The sequence below is a fragment of the Schistocerca nitens genome, chromosome 4 (genome assembly GCF_023898315.1).
Source record: "Schistocerca nitens isolate TAMUIC-IGC-003100 chromosome 4, iqSchNite1.1, whole genome shotgun sequence".
Classification (NCBI taxonomy): domain Eukaryota; kingdom Metazoa; phylum Arthropoda; class Insecta; order Orthoptera; family Acrididae; genus Schistocerca; species Schistocerca nitens.
The window spans coordinates 534,624,731-534,644,135 of NC_064617.1; the positions used below are offsets into that span (position 1 = coordinate 534,624,731).

General features: G+C 45.6%; 1 protein-coding gene across 3 annotated transcripts in view; it reads right to left on the reverse strand.

Annotated features, from left to right (window-relative positions):
- The window catches only part of LOC126251967 (uncharacterized), a 241,164-nt gene that overhangs the window by 87,555 nt on the left and 134,204 nt on the right, over positions 1–19,405 (reverse strand). For all 3 annotated transcript variants that reach the window (XM_049952732.1, XM_049952733.1, XM_049952731.1), the window contains exon 4: positions 508–590. In XM_049952732.1, the coding sequence (XP_049808689.1) occupies positions 508–590 (83 nt within the window). The remainder of the gene's footprint in view (positions 1–507; positions 591–19,405) is intronic.

Consider the following 19,405-nt stretch of genomic DNA (forward strand, 5'->3'; position numbering starts at 1 on the left):
ATTATAAGTAACATTTGCTTTTTTATTTGTCGCTTGCAGTTACCAATCACCCTTCAGTCTCATTTCAGAAACAAGAACAAGCAGTTCCTAGTTGTCACCTTATTGTTGTGGGCGCTCGCAACATCAGCGTACACATAACGAGGCTATACATGAATATTAGACTGAATTTTTAACCGAAGGTACTTCACAGCTTGTTAACTGTGTGTATATGTATGAATTTTCTGAACTTGTTTTTGCTGACTAGGCCTACTGTAAATTCTGTAACCAATGTACAGTTTCTGATAATAGACTGAAAAAGTAACAAAACCAAAAAACCCAACTATAATTCTCAGCGGTTTTTAACGAAAACAGAACGTCTTTTGATCACATGTATCCAATTTCGCTCGTCATAAGCAACAGGCAATTAATGTTGTTCTCATGCAAAACACACATATCCAAGACAAATGTACATCCTATGCCTTTACTAGTTTAATTGTCAAGTGATTATGATGTGGAGCAAGTACTTACAGCTTCCTATGAGCAGAGGGCACTTCTGCGCGTCCAATGGGAATTTTCTGAAGTGCATCGGGCAGCTTGCTTTGATTGTTAATCTGGAATAAGAAAAGAAATACCACGTCGTCCCTCTTACATAACAAGCGAACAAAGAATGGAGGCAACCGAATAACATGTTCAACAGCTGACAATGAGAAATCAGTTTGGAGGGCACTGGACTAGGGCAGTCCATTCAGCCGTGTTACCTACAGTGCGGTGACAGTATAGTGGCTAGCACACCCGCCTTGGTGAGAAACGACACCCAGGTTTAAATCACGGCAGTGGCACAAACTGTAATTAATTCCTTCAGCTTCTATCATTATCAGAGATAAAGATGAGACTCAAGTGTCTCAAGGAAAATTTAGTTTTATCAGATCTATAAATCACCTACACCTGAGATACAGGCAGGATTTCCCCAATACATCCAACACTGGGGTGCTATTCCAATACCAGAAAGTCTAGGCAATAGTGACAATCTAAGAAGGGGAAAATAAAAGTAAGACATGAATTGAAATTTGTGCTAGGGAAGCCGTTGGACTAGTGTAGTCCGTGCAGGTCTGTTACCTATACCACTGCAGTGGGCAGTGGTGTAATGGATAGCATTTGAAGCAAGGAGACCTGGGTTCATATCCCAGATCTAGCACAAATTTTAATTTCAGATTCTATCAATATTAGAGATTAAGATTGGACTCAAATGTCTCAAGGATAATTTAATTATATCAGATCTACAGAGGTCGGTAGAGATTATTTGAAGGAAAATATAATTTACAGCTTTAAGTAATTTTTGGAAACCATGTTTCGGCACAATTCTGTATATTACTTATTTATTGAAACTGCCAGATTTACCACTAAAGAATAGCTTAAGCCTTGTACCTCACCCTGAATTTAAAGCCTAAGGTGCACAACTGTTTTCGAAAACTGGAACACAGAGATTGAGACATGTGTTTCCAATTAAATGTATTCCCTAAGTTAGGGACATGAGAATACACAAATGATTAGAATTACATAATCGTACATGGTCTCTGACAGTGAAACTACAGTACGCCGCTAAATGTGCAATCCTCTACACGTTGCGGCATAGAATAAAAGAGCAACTGGATTTGATGCTAGGAAACACAGTGCCAAATTGTTTGTAGGAGTGTCTACAAAGCATCGACAGGCGTTGCAGAACCATATCGAATTAGTTGCCGACCGCCCATATTCTATATACACTCCTGGAAATTGAAATAAGAACACCGTGAATTCATTGTCCCAGGAAGGGGAAACTTTATTGACACATTCCTGGGGTCAGATACATCACATGATCACACTGACAGAACCACAGGCACATAGACACAGGCAACAGAGCATGCACAATGTCGGCACTAGTACAGTGTATATCCACCTTTCGCAGCAATGCAGGCTGCTGTTCTCCCATGGAGACGATCGTAGAGATGCTGGATGTAGTCCTGCGGAACGGCTTGCCATGCCATTTCCACCTGGCGCCTCAGTTGGACCAGCGTTCGTTCTGGACGTGCAGACCGCGTGAGACGACGCTTCTTCCAGTCCCAAACATGCTCAATGGGGGACAGATCCGGAGATCTTGCTGGCCAGGGTAGTTCACTTACACCTTCTAGAGCACGTTGGGTGGCACGGGATACATGCGGACGTGCATTGTCCTGTTGGAACAGCAAGTTCCCTTGCCGGTCTAGGAATGGTAGAACGATGGGTTCGATGACGGTTTGGATGTACCGTACACTATTCAGTGTCCCCTCGACGATCACCAGTGGTGTACGGCCAGTGTAGGAGATCGCTCCCCACACCATGATGCCGGGTGTTGGCCCTGTGTGCCTCGGTCGTATGCAGTCCTGATTGTGGCGCTCACCTGCACGGCGCCAAACACGCATACGACCATCATTGGCACCAAGGCAGAAGCGATTCTCATCGCTGAAGACGACACGTCTCCATTCGTCCCTCCATTCACGCCTGTCGCGACACCACTGGAGGCGGGCTGCACGACGTTGGGGCGTGAGCGGAAGACGGCCTAATGGTGTGCGGGACCGTAGCCCAGCTTCATGGAGACGGTTGCGAATGGTCCTCGCCGATACCCCAGGAGCAACAGTGTCCCTAATTTGCTGGGAAGTGGCGGTGCGGTCCCCTACGGCACTGCGTAGGATCCTACGGTCTTGGCGTGCATCCGTGCGTCGCTGCGGTCCGGTCCCAGGTCGACGGGCACGTGCACCTTCCGCCGACCCCTGGCGACAACATCGATGTACTGTGGAGACCTCACGCCCCACGTGTTGAGCAATTCGGCGGTACGTCCACCCGGCCTCCCGCCTGCCCACTATACGCCCTCGCTCAAAGTCCGTCAACTGCACATACGGTTCACGTCCACGCTGTCGCGGCATGCTACCAATGTTAAAGACTGCGATGGAGCTCCGTATGCCACGGCAAACTGGCTGACACTGACGGCGGCGGTGGACAAATGCTGCGCAGCTAGCGCCATTCGACGGCCAACACCGCGGTTCCTGGTGTGTCCGCTGTGCCGTGCGTGTGATCATTGCTTGTACAGCCCTCTCGCAGTGTCCGGAGCAAGTATGGTGGGTCTGACACACCGGTGTCAATGTGTTCTTTTTTCCATTTCCAGGAGTGTACTTTCGTTTCGTCGGATGACATATTAGCGGAGCGTGTTGGCCAGCAAAGCACCCGTCATTCTCCGAAGAAGGCTTGCTCATTCCTCGCCAAATGTGGCGGGAATTGTCGTGCTGATATATGGCATCCACATGTAAGGCTGCCTCCAGGCGTGGCATTGCCTCGGACTTCCCTATACACCGTTGCTGTTCATATTCATCTCAATACTTACGAGGCCCGACTGGGCGTTGTATTATAGGCCAGGCCTGTTCGAGAGGCTACTTGGCGATCACGAGCGCACACGCTCGATCGCCGTTTGAGCAGCCAGCGCTCGCGATAATATGGGATGGCCAGACGTCACTATGTAGCGCGGGGGTAGTGGAAACTGTGCCATGTCTTCAGACGAATGACCATCGGTTAAGTTCACCGTAACCTCAGATGTAAGCTTTATACTTAATGGTGCATTGCTTAAAATGAGGAACAGTTCATGAAAAGCGGCATTATGGCTGAGCTATGAACTTCACAGAGAAGGTCAGACACACCAACATCAATTTACAAGACGTCAATGCAGAATGCCCAGCTATAGTTATAGCTTACAGAACTACAGAGTACAAAACGCGCCCACAGACACTCACTCACAGACTGCAACTATAAAGCTTATCTTCGAATTGGTGGTGCTCAGAAAGTAGTACCAGACATTAACACTTTAGTGCAAACAAAAATTAATAGATTTCATTTATATCCAGTTTTTATGTTAAATTGTGAATAAAATAGTCACGAAATACGAGGGCGATTCACTAAGTAATGCAACACCTTTTTTTTCTGAAAACAGTTTAGGACTCCACTGCGCCATATTACTCTCGACTCTCTTGGCTAGAAAACTCTACCTTTCAACATAATCTCCATTCAATGCGACCGTCTTATGCGACTTCACTGCGAAGACCTGTCTGCACGCATAGTACCACTGTACTTGTCTACGTCGGAGTCAACGTCTTGCTACATCAATAACCTTCCCATCACCCTCATACTGCTTCCCGCGAAGTCCATCCTTCATTGGGGCAAACACACGGAAGTCTGGCGGTGCGAGACCCGGGTTGTACGGTGGGTAGCGAAGAACAGTCCAATGAAGTGGCAAGACGCAATCAGTACCTTCACTGCGCGATAACAACGGTGAAGTCACTGATGACAGTGCCACTAGAGCAGAGTTATTAAACACGGTTTTTCGAAACTCCTTCACCAAAGAAGACGAAGTAAATATTCCTGAATTCCAATCAAGAACATCTGCTTAAATCACTTAATAAAGGCAAGGCCTCCGGTCCAGATTGTATAGCAGTGAGGTTCCTCTCAGAGTATGCTAAAAAAATAGCTCCATATTTAGCAACTATATACAACCACTCGCTCACAGAAAGACACGTACCTAAAGACTGGAAAATAGCTCAAGTCACACCAATACCCGAAAAGGGAAGTAGGAGTAATCCGCTGAATTACAGGTCTAAATCACTAAAGTCGATTTGCAGTAGGGTTTTAGAACATATACTGTATTCGAACATTATGAAGTACCTCGAAGAAAACTATTTGTTGACATATAGTCAGCACGGATTCAGAAAATATCGTTCTTGTGAAACACAACTAGCTCTTTATATTCATGAAGTACGAGGTGCATTCAAGTTCTAAGGCCTCCGATTTTTTTTCTAATTAACTACTCACCCGAAATCGATGAAACTGGCGTTACTTCTCGACGTAATCGCCCTGCAGACGTACACATTTTTCACAACGCTGACGCCATGATTCCATGGCAGCGGCGAAGGCTTCTTTAGGAGTCTGTTTTGACTACTGGAAAATCGCTGAGACAATAACAGCAGCACGGCTGGTGAATGTGCGGCCATGGAGAGTGTCTTTCATTGTTGGAAAAAGCCAAAAGTCACTAGGAGCCAGGTCAGGTGAGTAGGGAGCATGAGGAATCACTTCAAAGTTGTTATCACGAAGAAACTGTTGCGTAACGTTAGCTCGATGTGCGGGTGCGTTGTCTTGGTTAAACAGCACACGCGCAGCCCTTCCCGGACGTTTTTGTTGCAGTGCAGGAAGGAATTTGTTCTTCAAAACATTTTCGTAGGATGCACCTGTTACCGTAGTGCCCTTTGGAACGCAATGGGTAAGGATTACGCCCTCGCTGTCCCAGAACATGGACACATAATTTTTTTAGCACTGGCGGTTACCCGAAATTTTTTTGGTGGCGGTGAATCTGTGTGCTTCCATTGAGCTGACTGGCGCTTTGTTTCTGGATTGAAAAATGGCATCCACGTCTCATCCATTGTCACAACCGACGAAAAGAAAGTCCCATTCATGCTGTCGTTGCGCGTCAACATTGCTTGGCAACATGCCACACGGGCAGCCATGTGGTCGTCCGTCAGCATTCGTGGCACCCATCTGGATGACACTTTTCGCATTTTCAGGTCGTCATGCAGGATTGTGTGCACAGAACCCACAGAAATGCCAACTCTGGAGGCGATCTGTTCAACAGTCATTCGGCGATCCCCCAAAACAATTCTCTCCACTTTCTCGATCAAGTTGTCAGGCCGGCTTGTGCGAGCCTGAGGTTGTTTCGGTTTGTTGTCACACGATGTTCTGCCTTCATTAAACTGTCGCACCCACGAACGGACTTTCGACACATCCATAACTCCATCACCACATGTCTCCATCAACTGTCGATGAATTTCAATTGGTTTCACACCACGAAAATTCAGAAAACGAATGATTGCACGCTGTTCAAGTAAGGAAAACATCGCCATTTTAAGTATTTAAAACAGTTCTCATTCTCGCCACTGGCGGTAAAATTCCATCTGCCGTAGGTGCTGCCATCTCTGGGACGTATTGACAATGAACGCAGCCTCATTTTAAAACAATGCGCATGTTTCTATCTCTTTCCAGTCCGGAGAAAAAAAATCAGAGGCCTTAGAACTTGAATGCACCTCGTAATAAGTGCTATCGACAGGGGATGTCAAATTGATTCCATATTTTTAGATTTCCAGAAGGCTTTCGACTCCATCCCTCAAAGCGTCATCTAACCAAACTGCGTGCCTACGGAGTATCGCCTCAATTGTGCGACTGGATTGGTGATTTCCTGTTCAAATGGCTCTGAGCACTATGGGCCTTAACATCTGTGGTCATCAGTCCCCTAGAACTTAGAACTACTTAAACCTAACTAACCTAAGGACATCACACACATCCATGCCCGAGGCAGGATTTGAACCTGCGACTGCAGCAGTCGCGCGGTTCCGGACTGAGTGATTTCCTGTCAGAAAGGTCACAGTTCATAGTAATAGACGGAAAGTCATCGAGTAAAATAAAAGTACTATCCGGCGTTCCCCAAGGAAGTGTTCCTGATCTATATTAACGACATAGGAGACAATCTGAGTAGCCGTCTTAGATTGTTTGCAGATGATACTGTCAGTTACCGTCTTGTAAAGTCATCAGATGATCAAAACGACTTGCAAAATGATTTAAATAAGATATCTGTACGGTGCGAAAAGTGGCAATTGACACTGAATAAAGAAAAGTGTGAAGTTATTCACATGAGTACCAAAAGAAATCAGCTATATTTCTATTACGCGATAAATCACACAAATCTGAAGGCTGTAAATTCAGCTAAATACTTAGGGATGACAATTACAAATAACCTAAATTGGAACGCTCACATAGATAATACTGTGGGTAGAGCAAACCAAAGACTGCGATTCATTGGCAGAACACTTAGAAGATGCAACAGGTCTACTGAAGTGACTGCTTACAACACACTTGTCCGCCCTATTCTGGACTATTGCTGTGCGGTGTGGGATCCGCATCAGGTGGGACTGACGGATGACATCGAAAAAGTACAAAGAAGAGCAGCTCGTTTTGTATTATCGCGAAATAGGGGAGATAGTGTCACAGACATGATACGTGAATTGGAGTGGCAGTCATTAAAACAAAGGCGTTTTTCGTTGCGACGGGAGGTTCTCATGAAATTTCAATCACCAGTTTTCTCCATCGATTGCGAACTCATTCTGTTGCAACGGACCTACATAGCGAGAAATGATCATCACGATAAAATAAGAGAAACCAGGGCTCACACAGAAAAATTTAAGTGCTCGTTTGTCCCGCGTGTCGTTCGAGAGTGGAAAGGTACAGAGACAGCTTGAAGGTGGTTCATTGAACCCTCTGCCAGGCACTTTATTGTGAATAGCAGAGTAATAACGTAGATGTAGATGTAGATGTAGAAGTTGTGAGCTCCTGTCAGGTGTCACACTTGTTTGAGGCATAGTGTTGTCATGGAGAAGGAGATGTTCTTTTGCATTTTTGTGGCGACGAACACAAATTTCGTGAAGATAGCAGTATAAACTTCAGAGATATCATTGCACTATGAGGGTGGATATCAAGATAATAACGCCTTCACACTTCCAAAAGACTGCCGTCACGTCTTCACTGTCCGATGGTGCGGCTCTGAACTTTTTTTCTTCGGAGACATGGTGCGGCGCCACTCCTGGATTTCCGTTTCGTTTCCCCTTGGAAGTGATGAACTCACGTTTCATCGCCTCTGACGATGTTTGGCAAAAATAGTACGATCATCCTCGTAACGCGCAAGCAAATCCGCAGACATGTTTTTTTGTTGCTCTTTATGCTCTTCTGTTACGCGGCGAGGAGGCCGGTGGGCACGCACGTTTGAGCACTCCAGGTGGTGGACGAGTGTGTCAGCGCTACCAACAGAGACGTACAGTTGTGCAGCGAGGTGTTTGATTGTCGATCTCCTCGAATGAGAGTGTCCGCACGTTCCAACATTGTAGGAGTAACAGCTGCGAGCAGCCGCTCGGCACGCTGGAGGTCGGATAGGTTTGTGCGACTTTGTTGCGACGATGACAGGCGCGTCGCCCAACGACCCACTGTGCTTTTGTTCACTGCCATGTCTCCGCAGACATTCTGCAAGCGTCTATGAATATCTGCGATGCTCTGGTTTTCCGTCAAAAGAATTGACAGCTTTCTGCTTGGAATACACCTCCATCACAGACCGCATTTGGAAGGCTACTTTTAGGGGATGAAGCGAGGATACTCCGCGATGTCTCAGAACATATTCCGTCTTTTTTCAGTCGAAACTGTCCAAGGAAAAAATGTGTTGCATTACCCATTGAATGTCCCTCGTATGTTTTCATATCAATTTCGTTAGAAACGATGTGCGTCATAAGGCTGCACCATTCTTAAGAATTATCAGCTTTCGTACTTAACTACCCCGTGCTCTCCGCCTTATAAATTAAAAGAAAAACTTAAAAGTTGCGTTTCAGTGTCATATTTCCTCAACGCAAAAATCTTAGGAAATAAATTTACCATGAAAGGCATTAATTAGCCATCGCGAAGTAACTACATCTCCGTGGAGCTAACATAAGCCACGATAGAATAAACTCGTTCACAACAGTTTCTAGTTCCGGGCTGACGTGTTCCCATTCTTCCTCCCCTTCCCAGCCCCTACCCCACCTCCCCACCCCCTCACCTTCCATATCATTCCTCGCCCTGAGCCGGCTGGTTGCTGCCTGCTGAGGCACGAGCGCGAGCCGGCTCGCAATACCACATCGGTGAACACGTCTGTTATAGCCTGGTCGTGCTCTATGCCGCTCTCCCTGATTGCACACACCACTATAGAGTCTCACGTACGCGTTCTTTACCGTAGGGCACGCTGAAGTTGGACTCACTAGAAAACACTACATTTTTCCACTCAACACACCAGTGTCGGCGCTCATATGACCATTACAGTTAGGCAGTGGTGGTACCTGGTGAATGGAAACCGGCGCAGAGTGATGTGTGCCACCAGTCCAGCCCTCAGCAGAGAGCAACGGACCGTGGACACAGATACGTTCACATACATCTATGCACTGCTCCTACATCAAACCAAACTGCTAAATAATCTGTTCTGGCGCGGCTGAGCAGAGAATATGGTGGTCATACATTGTGTGGTCCCGTACCCACTCGTCGATGCATTCGACCCTCCTCTATCCTACTGGTTTGATACAGAGGCATTGTCTTAACAGCGTGCCATGTTCGAGCCACTGTGTCACGCTACGACAAACCCGATACCGGCTTTCTGGCCCTTCGACCTCACTCACATATTGATTTTGCGCCCTTTGATGTCGACGAGACATTCCGGCAACTGCTTGCACCTTTCCATTTCGTTTGACGGTTGTACACCGAATGAGCGTGGTGTGACACTGATCCATCCGGTCGCACAAAAGATCGTACTGTTGTGCCTACGTGCACGCCGTCTCTTTGCAATATTAATTACTTATTTCTTTTCCAATGATCTAAACATCCTCTAATTTTGGAGTGTATAAATCGGGTATCTACCAACATTCCGTAGATTTGATCCGTTTAAAGTATGGGATTAATCTAGATACAAACAACCATATTTTAATATATAATCTGTAGTTAGTAGCCGGTCGGGGTGACCGGGCGGTTCTAGGCGCTACAGTCTGGAACCGCGCGACCGCTACGGTCGCAGGTTCGAATCCTGCCTCGGGCACTGATGTGTGTGATGTCCTTACGTTAGTTAAGTTTAAGAAGTACTAAGTTCTAGGGGACTGATGACCTCCGAAGTTAAGTCCCATAGTGCTTAGAGGCATTTTAACCATTTTTTGTAATTAATATCGTTGTTTAGGTCTTAGGATGGTCTGTCATTTTATCGTTACTAACAGCTTTAATAGAGAAGTGACATAGAGTTTTAAGGAGACTATAAATTTTACATGCACTGAAGTCTAGTATAATATTACTCAAACAAGGAAAAAAAAAGACTGAAATTCGCCTAAAGCCCAAAAAGTCCACAAGTAATCGTATGGTGGGATTTGCAGCATAATGCCAAGCAAACAGTAGGCTACACTTATATTACAGGTCGCCTCTGGGCGGCTTTTCTTAGATTTACTTAAGCATGTAAGGGAAAGCATTTAGATAAAATTACTTAGAATCTTAATAACTGAAAAATGTCAAGTCTAGCCTTGGGGTGACAGGGAATCAAACAGCGGCAGCAGCCGATCAAACACAGACAGAGTGGACCAGATCCGGCAGGCAACAAGGTAAATAAAGGCACGACAAATAATTATAACATGAGCGGCCTGTTAAAAAAAGTAGCAAATGGTAATGAAATGGGCTTGATGTCATCATGTGGCTAGTTGCCTTACGTAAATAAGTAAATATGATAGTCGTGTTGCAAAACAGTTTGGTGAATGACACCAGATCCATTAAGGCGTACAGTGAAGTTCCTCTTAAATAATTCATTAAATAATGGCTAATCTGTTCTGCAACACACACATGTGGACGGAATAAAACAGAACTCAATTTAAATAGAGTCCAATGCACAACCTTCAGTAGGCCAAAATATAAGGTCGACTAGGCTAGCATTAAGGGCTAAATAGTATTTAAATAAAATGCTAAACTGAACAGAGGCTGACAACTTCAAATTTACCCTGTTTTCACTGAAATGCAATGCACTAAACACACTGCCGCAAAAAAATTAGTACTCCAGGAAAGACGACGTCGATTTTGATCCGATGACGGCTTACGCCTCCTGTGTGATAGTAGATGTACTGGTAATGGTTTTAACGTTGTCCGGCAACAGATGGTACAGAGGCATAGCTACCAGAGCACCATCTGTGTCTTCAATACGGAATGCTCATAACCAGATGGCTCAGTGTGGGGAAAACGAATGAAGCAAGCTACGGAGACGCACTCGTAGTTTCTACAGCCAACTGAGGGAGTCTGAAAGGGGCGAAATGGTGGCTTTGCGTGTGGCGAGATGGTCCGTTTGGTGAAATGCCACATAAGTTGCAAGTGCTGTGTCAGTTGTGCATCATCGGTCACTTTCACATTCTCACACCCTTAGACGAAGGTCTGGATGTCCAGGCAGCACAGACGCTTGCCAGGATCGTCGTATTGCAAGGGCAGCAGGGGCAGATCTTACAGCTACCACAGCACAGATAAGAGCGATGTGAGCCCAGTCGTGTCACCAAAAACTGTTGCGAGCCGGGTGTTACTAGTGGGATTACGGGCACGCACAACTCTAGACCGTCTCCCACAGCATCGACGTGCATGGCTCAACTGGTACCGTCAGAGGATCACTTGGAAGGTGGAACGGCGCGCCGTAGTCTTCAGCTATGAAAGCAGATCCTGCCTGCACGCAACTTACGGTCGTTGCGCGTACGGCGTGGACCTGGTGAGAGCTGTCTCGAAGCCAGCATTCGTCCAAGACACACTGGCCCCTCACTAGGCTTTATGGTCTGGGGTGCGATAAGCTACAACCATCGTTCGCATTTGGTGTTTCTGGAAGGGACGCTAACTGGCGCTCGGTACTTGCAGAACGTTGTTAGTCCTTTCACCAACAGGAAGGTGGTATGTTGTTCCAAGAGGATAACACTCGCCAACACACTATCCATGAAACTTGATGTGCTCCACAAGGCGTGCAGCAACTCCTTGACCAACACGATCTCCAGACCTCCTCAATCGAGCACACGTGGGGTATAATGAGGGGAGGGGGGGGGGGGGGGGAGAAGTGACTCAAGCAACTCGTCAATCAACAACTCTTAACAAAACTACGTGAACGGGTCAAGCTGGTGTGGCATAATGTCTCCAAGGACAGTATTCGCCATCTGTGCGATCGACTTGATGCCAGAGTCGACCGAGAGAGGTGGCGCAGTGGTTAGCACACTGGACTTGCATTTGGGAGGACGAGGGTTCAATCCCGAGTCCGGCCATCCTGATTTAGGTTTTCCGTGATTTCCGTAAATCGCTTCTGGCAAATGTTGGGATGGTTCCTTTGAAAGGGTACGGCCAACTTCCTGCCCCATCCTTTCCTAATCCGATGATACTGATGACCTCGCAGTTTGGTCTCCTCCCCAAATCAACCAAACCCAGAGTCCATGCCTGCATGACCGCATGCGAGGGTTACACTGTGTACTAATATTGGTGTTTCAGCATGGGTCGATACCTGGTACTTCAAAACTGCTTGTGTTTTTGATCTGTACATGTAATCACTTCATGTACTCCATATGCACTGTTGCAACAATTAATCTTAAGAGAATGTTCGGCATGTTGTTGGGTCCATCTGTACATCGCAGCATGGGGTCGTCGTTGAACAGATGGACATCGCCATGGACGTCGGGAGTGAAGTCGCGCATCATGCAGCCTATTGTGCACAGTTTGAGTCACAAAACGACGTTCTGTGGCTTCAGAAAAGCGTTGTTAAAGATGGTGGCGTTGCTGTCAGGGTTCCTCCGAGCCATAATCCGTTGGTAGCGGTCATCCACGGTAGTAGTTGCCCTTGGGCGGCCTGAGTGAGGCATGTCATCGGCAGTTCCTGTCCCTCTGAATCTCCTCCATGTCCCAACAACATCACTTTGGTTCACTCCGAGACGCCTGCACACTTCACTTACTTCACTTGTTGAGAGACCTTCCTCGCACAGAGTAACAATGCGGACGCGATCGAACCGCGGTACTGACCGTCCAGGCATGGTTGAACTACAGACAACACGAGCCGTGTACCTCCTTCCTGGTGGAATGATTGGAACTGATCGGCTGTCGGACCTCCTCTCTCTAATCGGCGCTGCTCATGCATGGTTGTTTATATCTTTGGGCGGGTTTAGTGACATCTCTGGACAATCATAGAGACTGTGTCTGCGATACAATATCCACAGGCAACGTCTGTCTTCAGGAGTTCTGAGAACCGGGGTGATGCAAAACTATTTTGATGTGTGTAGCTTCCTTAACGGTACAGTAGCTGCCTGTTAAATTTCCAGTTAGCTTGGTGGCACCGATAGCATTACACTGGCGAAGCAGCCACCTTCTAGTAAGTTCTCCCAAAATGGAGAGCTGACACGTACTCGGTAAACGTGGATCTCCAACTGTAACTTCCCTGCAGCTAGCTGAGCACGTCATATATCCCATCCGCCGCTGCCTTCACGTGCTCTCTTGTAACCATGTAACCAAGCATCCTCTGGTCTCCCGGCTAGCGGACAGAGACAAACATAGCGCAGATACGATCGATACTGCTAAAGACATCGCCCACGCATCGCACAGTACGTTTTGTGTCATGTCCTAACTTTCAGAAACATTTTGCTAATCAACTGGCCACTTGTTGTTGTTGTGGTCTTCAGTCCTGAGACTGGTTTGATGCAGCTCTCCATGCTACTCTATCCTGTGCAAGCTTCTTCATCTCCCAGTACCTACTGCAACTTACATCCTCCTGAATCTGCTTAGTGTATTGATCTCTTGGTCTCCCTCTACGATTTTTACCCTCCACGCTGCCCTCCAATGCTAAATTTGTGATCCCTTGATGTCTCAAAACATGTCCTACCAACCGATTCCTTCTGCTAGTCAAGTTGTGCCACAAACTTCTCTTCTCCCAAATCCTATTCAATACCTCCTCATTACTTACGTGATCTACCCACCTTATCTTCAGCATTCTTCTGTAGCACCACATTTCGAAAGCTTCTATTCTCTTCTTGTCCAAACTGGTTATCGTCCATGTTTCACTTCCATACATGGCTACACTCCATACAAATACTTTCAGAAACGACTTCCTGACACTTAAATCTATACTCGATGTTAACAAATTTCTCTTCTTGAGAAACGATTTCCTTGCCATTGCCAGTCTACATTTTATATCCTCTCTACTTCGACCATCATCAGTTATTTTACTCCCTAAATACCAAAACTCCTTTACTACTTTAAGTGTCTCATTTCCTAATCTAATCCCCTCAGCATCACCCGATTTAATTTGACTACATTCCATTATCCTCGTTTTGCTTTTGTTGATGTTCATCTTATATCCTCCTTTCAAGATACTGTCCATTTCGTTCAACTGCTCTTCAAAGTCCTTTGCTGTCTCTGACAGAATTACAATGTCATCGGCGAACCTCAAAGTTTTTACTTCTTCTCCATGAATTTTAATACCTACTCCGAATTTTTCTTTTGTTTCCTTTACTGCTTGCTCAATATACAGATTGAATAACATCGGGGAGAGGCTACAACCCTGTCTCACTCCTTTCCCAACCACTGCTTCCCTTTCATGCCCCTCGACTCTTATAACTGCCATCTGGTTTCTGTACAAATTGTAAATAGCCTTTCGCTCCCTGTATTTTACCCCTGCCACCTTCAGAATTTGGAAGAGAGTATTCCAGTTAACGTTGTCAAAAGCTTTCTCCAAGTCTACAAACGCTAGAAACGTAGGTTTGCCTTTTCTTAATCTTTCTTCTAAGATAAGTCGTAAGGTTAGTATTGCCTCACGTGTTCCGACATTTCTACGGAATCCAAACTGATCTTCCCCGAGGTCCGCTTCTACCAGTTTTTCCATTCGTCTGTAAAGAATTCGTGTTAGTATTTTGCAGCTGTGACTTATTAAACTGATAGTTCGGTAATTTTCACATCTGTCAACACCTGCTTTCTTTGGTATTGGAATTATTATATTCTTCTTGAAGTCTGTGGGTATTTCGCCTCTGTCATACATCTTGCTCACCAGATGGTAGAGTTTTGTCATGACTGGCTCTCCCAAGGCCATCAGTAGTTCTAATGGAATGTTGTCTACTCTGGGGGCCTTGTTTCGACTCAGGTCTTTCAGTGCTCTGTCAAACTCTTCATACAGTATCTTATCTCCCATTTCATCTTCATCTACATCCTCTTCCATTTCCATTATACTGTCCTCAAGTACATCGTCCTTGTATAAACCCTCTATATACTCCTTCCACCTTTCTGCCTTCCCTTCTTTGCTTAGAACTGGGTTTCCATCTGAGCTCTTGATATTCATACAAGTGGTTCTCTTCTCTCCAAAGGTCTCTTTAATTTTCCTGTAGGCAGTATCTATCTTACCCCTAGTGAGACAAGCCTCTACATCCTTACATTTGTCCTCTAGCCATCCCTGCTTAGCCATTTTGCACTTTCTGTCGATCTCATTTTTGAGACGTTTGTATTCCCTTTCGCCTGCTTCATTTACTGCATTTTTATATTTTCTCCTTTCATCAATTAAATTCAATATTTCTTCTGTTACCCAAGGATTTCTATTAGGCCTCGTGTTTTTACCTAATTGATCCTCTGCTGCCTTCACTACTTCATCCCTCAGAGCTACCCATTCTTCTTCTACTGTATTTCTTTCCCCCATTCCTGTCAATTGTTCCCTTATGCTCTCCCTGAAACTCTCTACAACCTCTGGTTCTTTCAGTTTATCCAGGTCCCATCTCCTTAAATTCCCACCTTTTTGCAGTTTCTTCAGTTTCAATCTGCAGTTCATAACCAATAGATTGTGATCAGAATCCACATCTGTCCCTGGAAATGTCTTACAATTTAAAACCTGGTTCCTAAATCTCTGTCTTACCATTATATAATCTATCTGATACCTATTAGTATCTCCAGGATTTTTCCAGGTATACAACCTTCTTTTATGATTCTTGAACCAAGTGTTAGCTATGATTAAGTTATGCTCTGTGCAAAATTCTACAAGGCGGCTTCCTCTTTCATTTCTTCCCCCCAATCCATATTCACCTACTATGTTTCCTTCTCTCCCTTTTCCTACTGACGAATTCCAGTCACCCATGACTATTAAATTTTCGTCTCCCTTCACTACCTGAATAATTTCTTTTATCTCGTCATACATTTCATCAATTTCTTCATCATATGCAGAGCTAGTTGGCATATAAACTTGTACTACTGTAGTAGGCATGGGCTTTGTGTCTATCTTGGCCACAATAATGCGTTCACTATGCTGTTTGTAGTAGCTAACCCGCACTCCTATTTTTTTATTCATTATTAAACCTACTCCTGCATTACCCCTATTTGATTTTGTATTTATAACCTTGTAATCATCTGACCAAAAGTCAAAAGTCTTGTTCCTCCTGCCACCGAACTTCACTCATTCCCACTATATCTAACTTTAACCTATCCATTTCCCTTTTTAAATTTTCTAACCTACCTGCCCGATTAAGGGATCTGACATTCCACGCTCCGATCCGTAGAATGCCAGTTTTCTTTCTCCTGATAACGACATCCTCTTGAGTAGTCCCCGCCCGGAGATCCGAATGGGGGACTATTTTACCTCCGGAATATTTTACCCAAGAGGACGCCATCATCATTTAATCATACAGTAAAGCTGCATGTCCTCGGGAAAAATTACGGCTGTAGTTTCCCCTTGCTTTCAGCCGTTCGCAGTACCAGCACAGCAAGGCCGTTTTGGTTAATGTTACAAGGCCAGATCAGTCAATCATCCTGGCCACTTGTATTCGTCAAAAAACGCATAGCTGTTCATTCAAAAATGTAACCTCTCTTTAAGAGCATTTTCAGTCTCATATTAATATAATGAACATTGTAGAGAATGGGTGGATTCTTGCATTGTCGCCCTAGACAAGTGGTTGTGTGTTTAGTCCACAATTGCCTTCCTCCAATCTACAACTGTCTCCTATTGAGCTGCGTCATCTGAATGACTATGAAACGTCCTTGTACACCACAGTGGCCTCTTCTTACTATTTTAGATAAATGGAGAGTGTGAAACCTCTGAAATTATAAACGCTTCAGAAGAACTTCAGATCTCTATCTGACGGGACACTAATAGCGCCGCATGCCATGTGTGACATAGCGATAAGGACCTTGGTGCTCCACCACCTCTCCTCCTTTCCTCTCTCTCTCTGTCCACCTCTGACCTCCCCTCGTCTCTCTGTGCAGGAGATGTGGATTGTTAATCTATTCCAGTTTGTAATTGTAAATGAAATTACGTGTTTCCACTGCCATATCGAGAGAATGGAAATTGATTTTGTAGTCTATAGCGTGCAACAGTTGAAAGCTATCTGAAGCCTTCTAGCTGTGAAATCTTTCCTTACACTGCATCAACTATTTGAGTATCTTGTCGCCACGTTATATACATCCAAGATCCACTTAATACGTGTAGCATATGTCTGTCCATCTCCTCCTCCTCCTCCTCTTCCTCCCTGTCTCTGTCCATCACCCACTCCGCCGTCTCCCTCTCTCTCTATGTCCCCCTCCACATTTCTCTGTGACTGTCTCCCCTCTCTCTGTCCATCTCATACTTCCACTCTATGATAAACTCATTCTCACCCCTTTATATCCGTCTCCTCCCCCCCCCCCCCCCCTCCATCCATCTGTTCTTCCCATAGTCTCTGTCCACCTCCTCCTTTTCTTATCTCTTTATCTTTGCCCATTTCCTCCTCTCCCTCCTCCTCCCTGTCTTTATCCATCTTCTCCTCCCCCTCTCTGCATCCATCTCCTCCTCTGAACTCTGCCTGTCTCCTCCAGGTCAGACTCTCAAGCCAACTCCCACTTCCCCCAGTCCTCTCTCCATCCATCTTCTCTGTATGTCTCTTCCCTCCTCTCTTTCTCTCGGTCCACCTCTATCTGTCCATTGCTTCCTACCCACCATATGCATCTCCAGCTCTCCCTCTTCTAAGCCCATCTCCTACTCCCACCTCTGTCTATCTCCTCATCTCCCCTTTCTCTGTCCATCTCATCCTTCCCTTGCTCATTATCCATCTCCTCCTCCCTCCTCTCTGCTCAGGCATGACCATCCGCACCTGTAGCCCCTGCAATGCATGCCTATAGTACCTGCATGTTTCTGTCCAGACACCTGCTGAGCAAGGCAACCTAGATTGCAGTGGTTGAAAACCCTTTCCACTCATATCTATGGGAGTAACTCCGATAGTGCTCATTCCCAACAGCAACTAGTAAGTCTACCACATTTTCTGAAATCGATCCAGTGGTTTAGGAGGAGGTGGTGAACTGTGAATTTACTTTCAAAACCTTTTCTTAAGAATTTACTTTATTTACTAGCGATTCATCAAGAACATTAACACATTTAATCACACTATGTGAGGGTGGAAGTAGTTGCCAATGGTAACTGAAGAAACAATTTAAATTTTTTTTAATAAATGGAAATTTTATTCCTTTTTTCTGAAACAGATTTAAAATTATAATCAGAAAGCACCCTGTAAATATCAGGTTACAATTTATTCAGAGGCAGAAACAACAATTTTTTTTATAGTGTGAGTTTTCGGGCTGAGAACCTTGCCGCTCCCTTTTAACACGGCCGTAGTCACGACCGCTCACAACAACCTCTGAAAGACTACACTGGTGCAATCTGCAACACACCAGATTACTTTAAACTAAAATTTTCAACAACTCACACAAACACATAAACTATGCACCCCGTAAGAGGGATGGAAATGGTACAAAACACTCACATTAAAAATTCTTTGCCACCGAAAGTGCAACTTGCTATACTAAAATGACCATTTCAATAAAATCTATGAAATGCAGTTTTACATAAAATGTACCAACATGCTCTACCACCTCACAAGATGATAGGCAAGATAAAACATATTTCAGAAATTCGGACTTTACACCTTAAGCAATAAATTCGTTAACACCGAATCCGACAAACATGACAGAGGCAGCTATTAACATCCGGTAGACCAACAGACACAAACTGCCTAACAAATGCGGACGAGAGAAGCAAGCTGGGGACGAGAGACTGACCAAGAACACAAGTAGAATTTAACAAATATATGAAACAACATATTACGAATCATTTAACTTTTAAGAAACCCTGATGTCTGGCGAAGACCTGGCGCAGCACTCCCAAAACTCTCTCCCGAACCGTCCGCTGCCAGCCGCTTCAACGGACGCAGGAAGGCGCGCCGATCTCCTGTATCACGCCGGCCAGACCGATGTCGTGGGTTGACTCCTGTTGCTCTCGTGTTGGCCGCGAAGCCACTACCCCTTGCTATACGGCGCGGGCCACTGGACTCACGTGGCGACGTCACATGCGCCGACGCTCAAGACGGACAAGGCATATTGTGTCCCAGTGCGCGACCGACCAACCGACCGATCCAACCGCCAATGACCGTTGCCCGAGCAACTCGAGCAGACTGGCGGCCTAACGCTCAGACTCAGATGCAGGAGCTCAGCCCCACCCGGGCGACAGACAGACACTGACTGCCCCACACTGACCCGGCTGACCAACTGATCCGACTCGCCCAGACTGACAGACTGTCAAACTGCCGAGCTCATAGCGCCCTTTAAATGCACGAGAACAGGCAACCTTTCCCCTTTTCCACCAGAGGGAGACACCAAAGCCGCGATTTCCACAGCGGCGCCATCACCAGAAACGGAGGGCGACTGCTTCACACAACGCGCTGCGGCGCGCTGTTCAAAACAGCAATTTTTACCACGGCTCGGATGGTGAACATAAAGACAGACACAA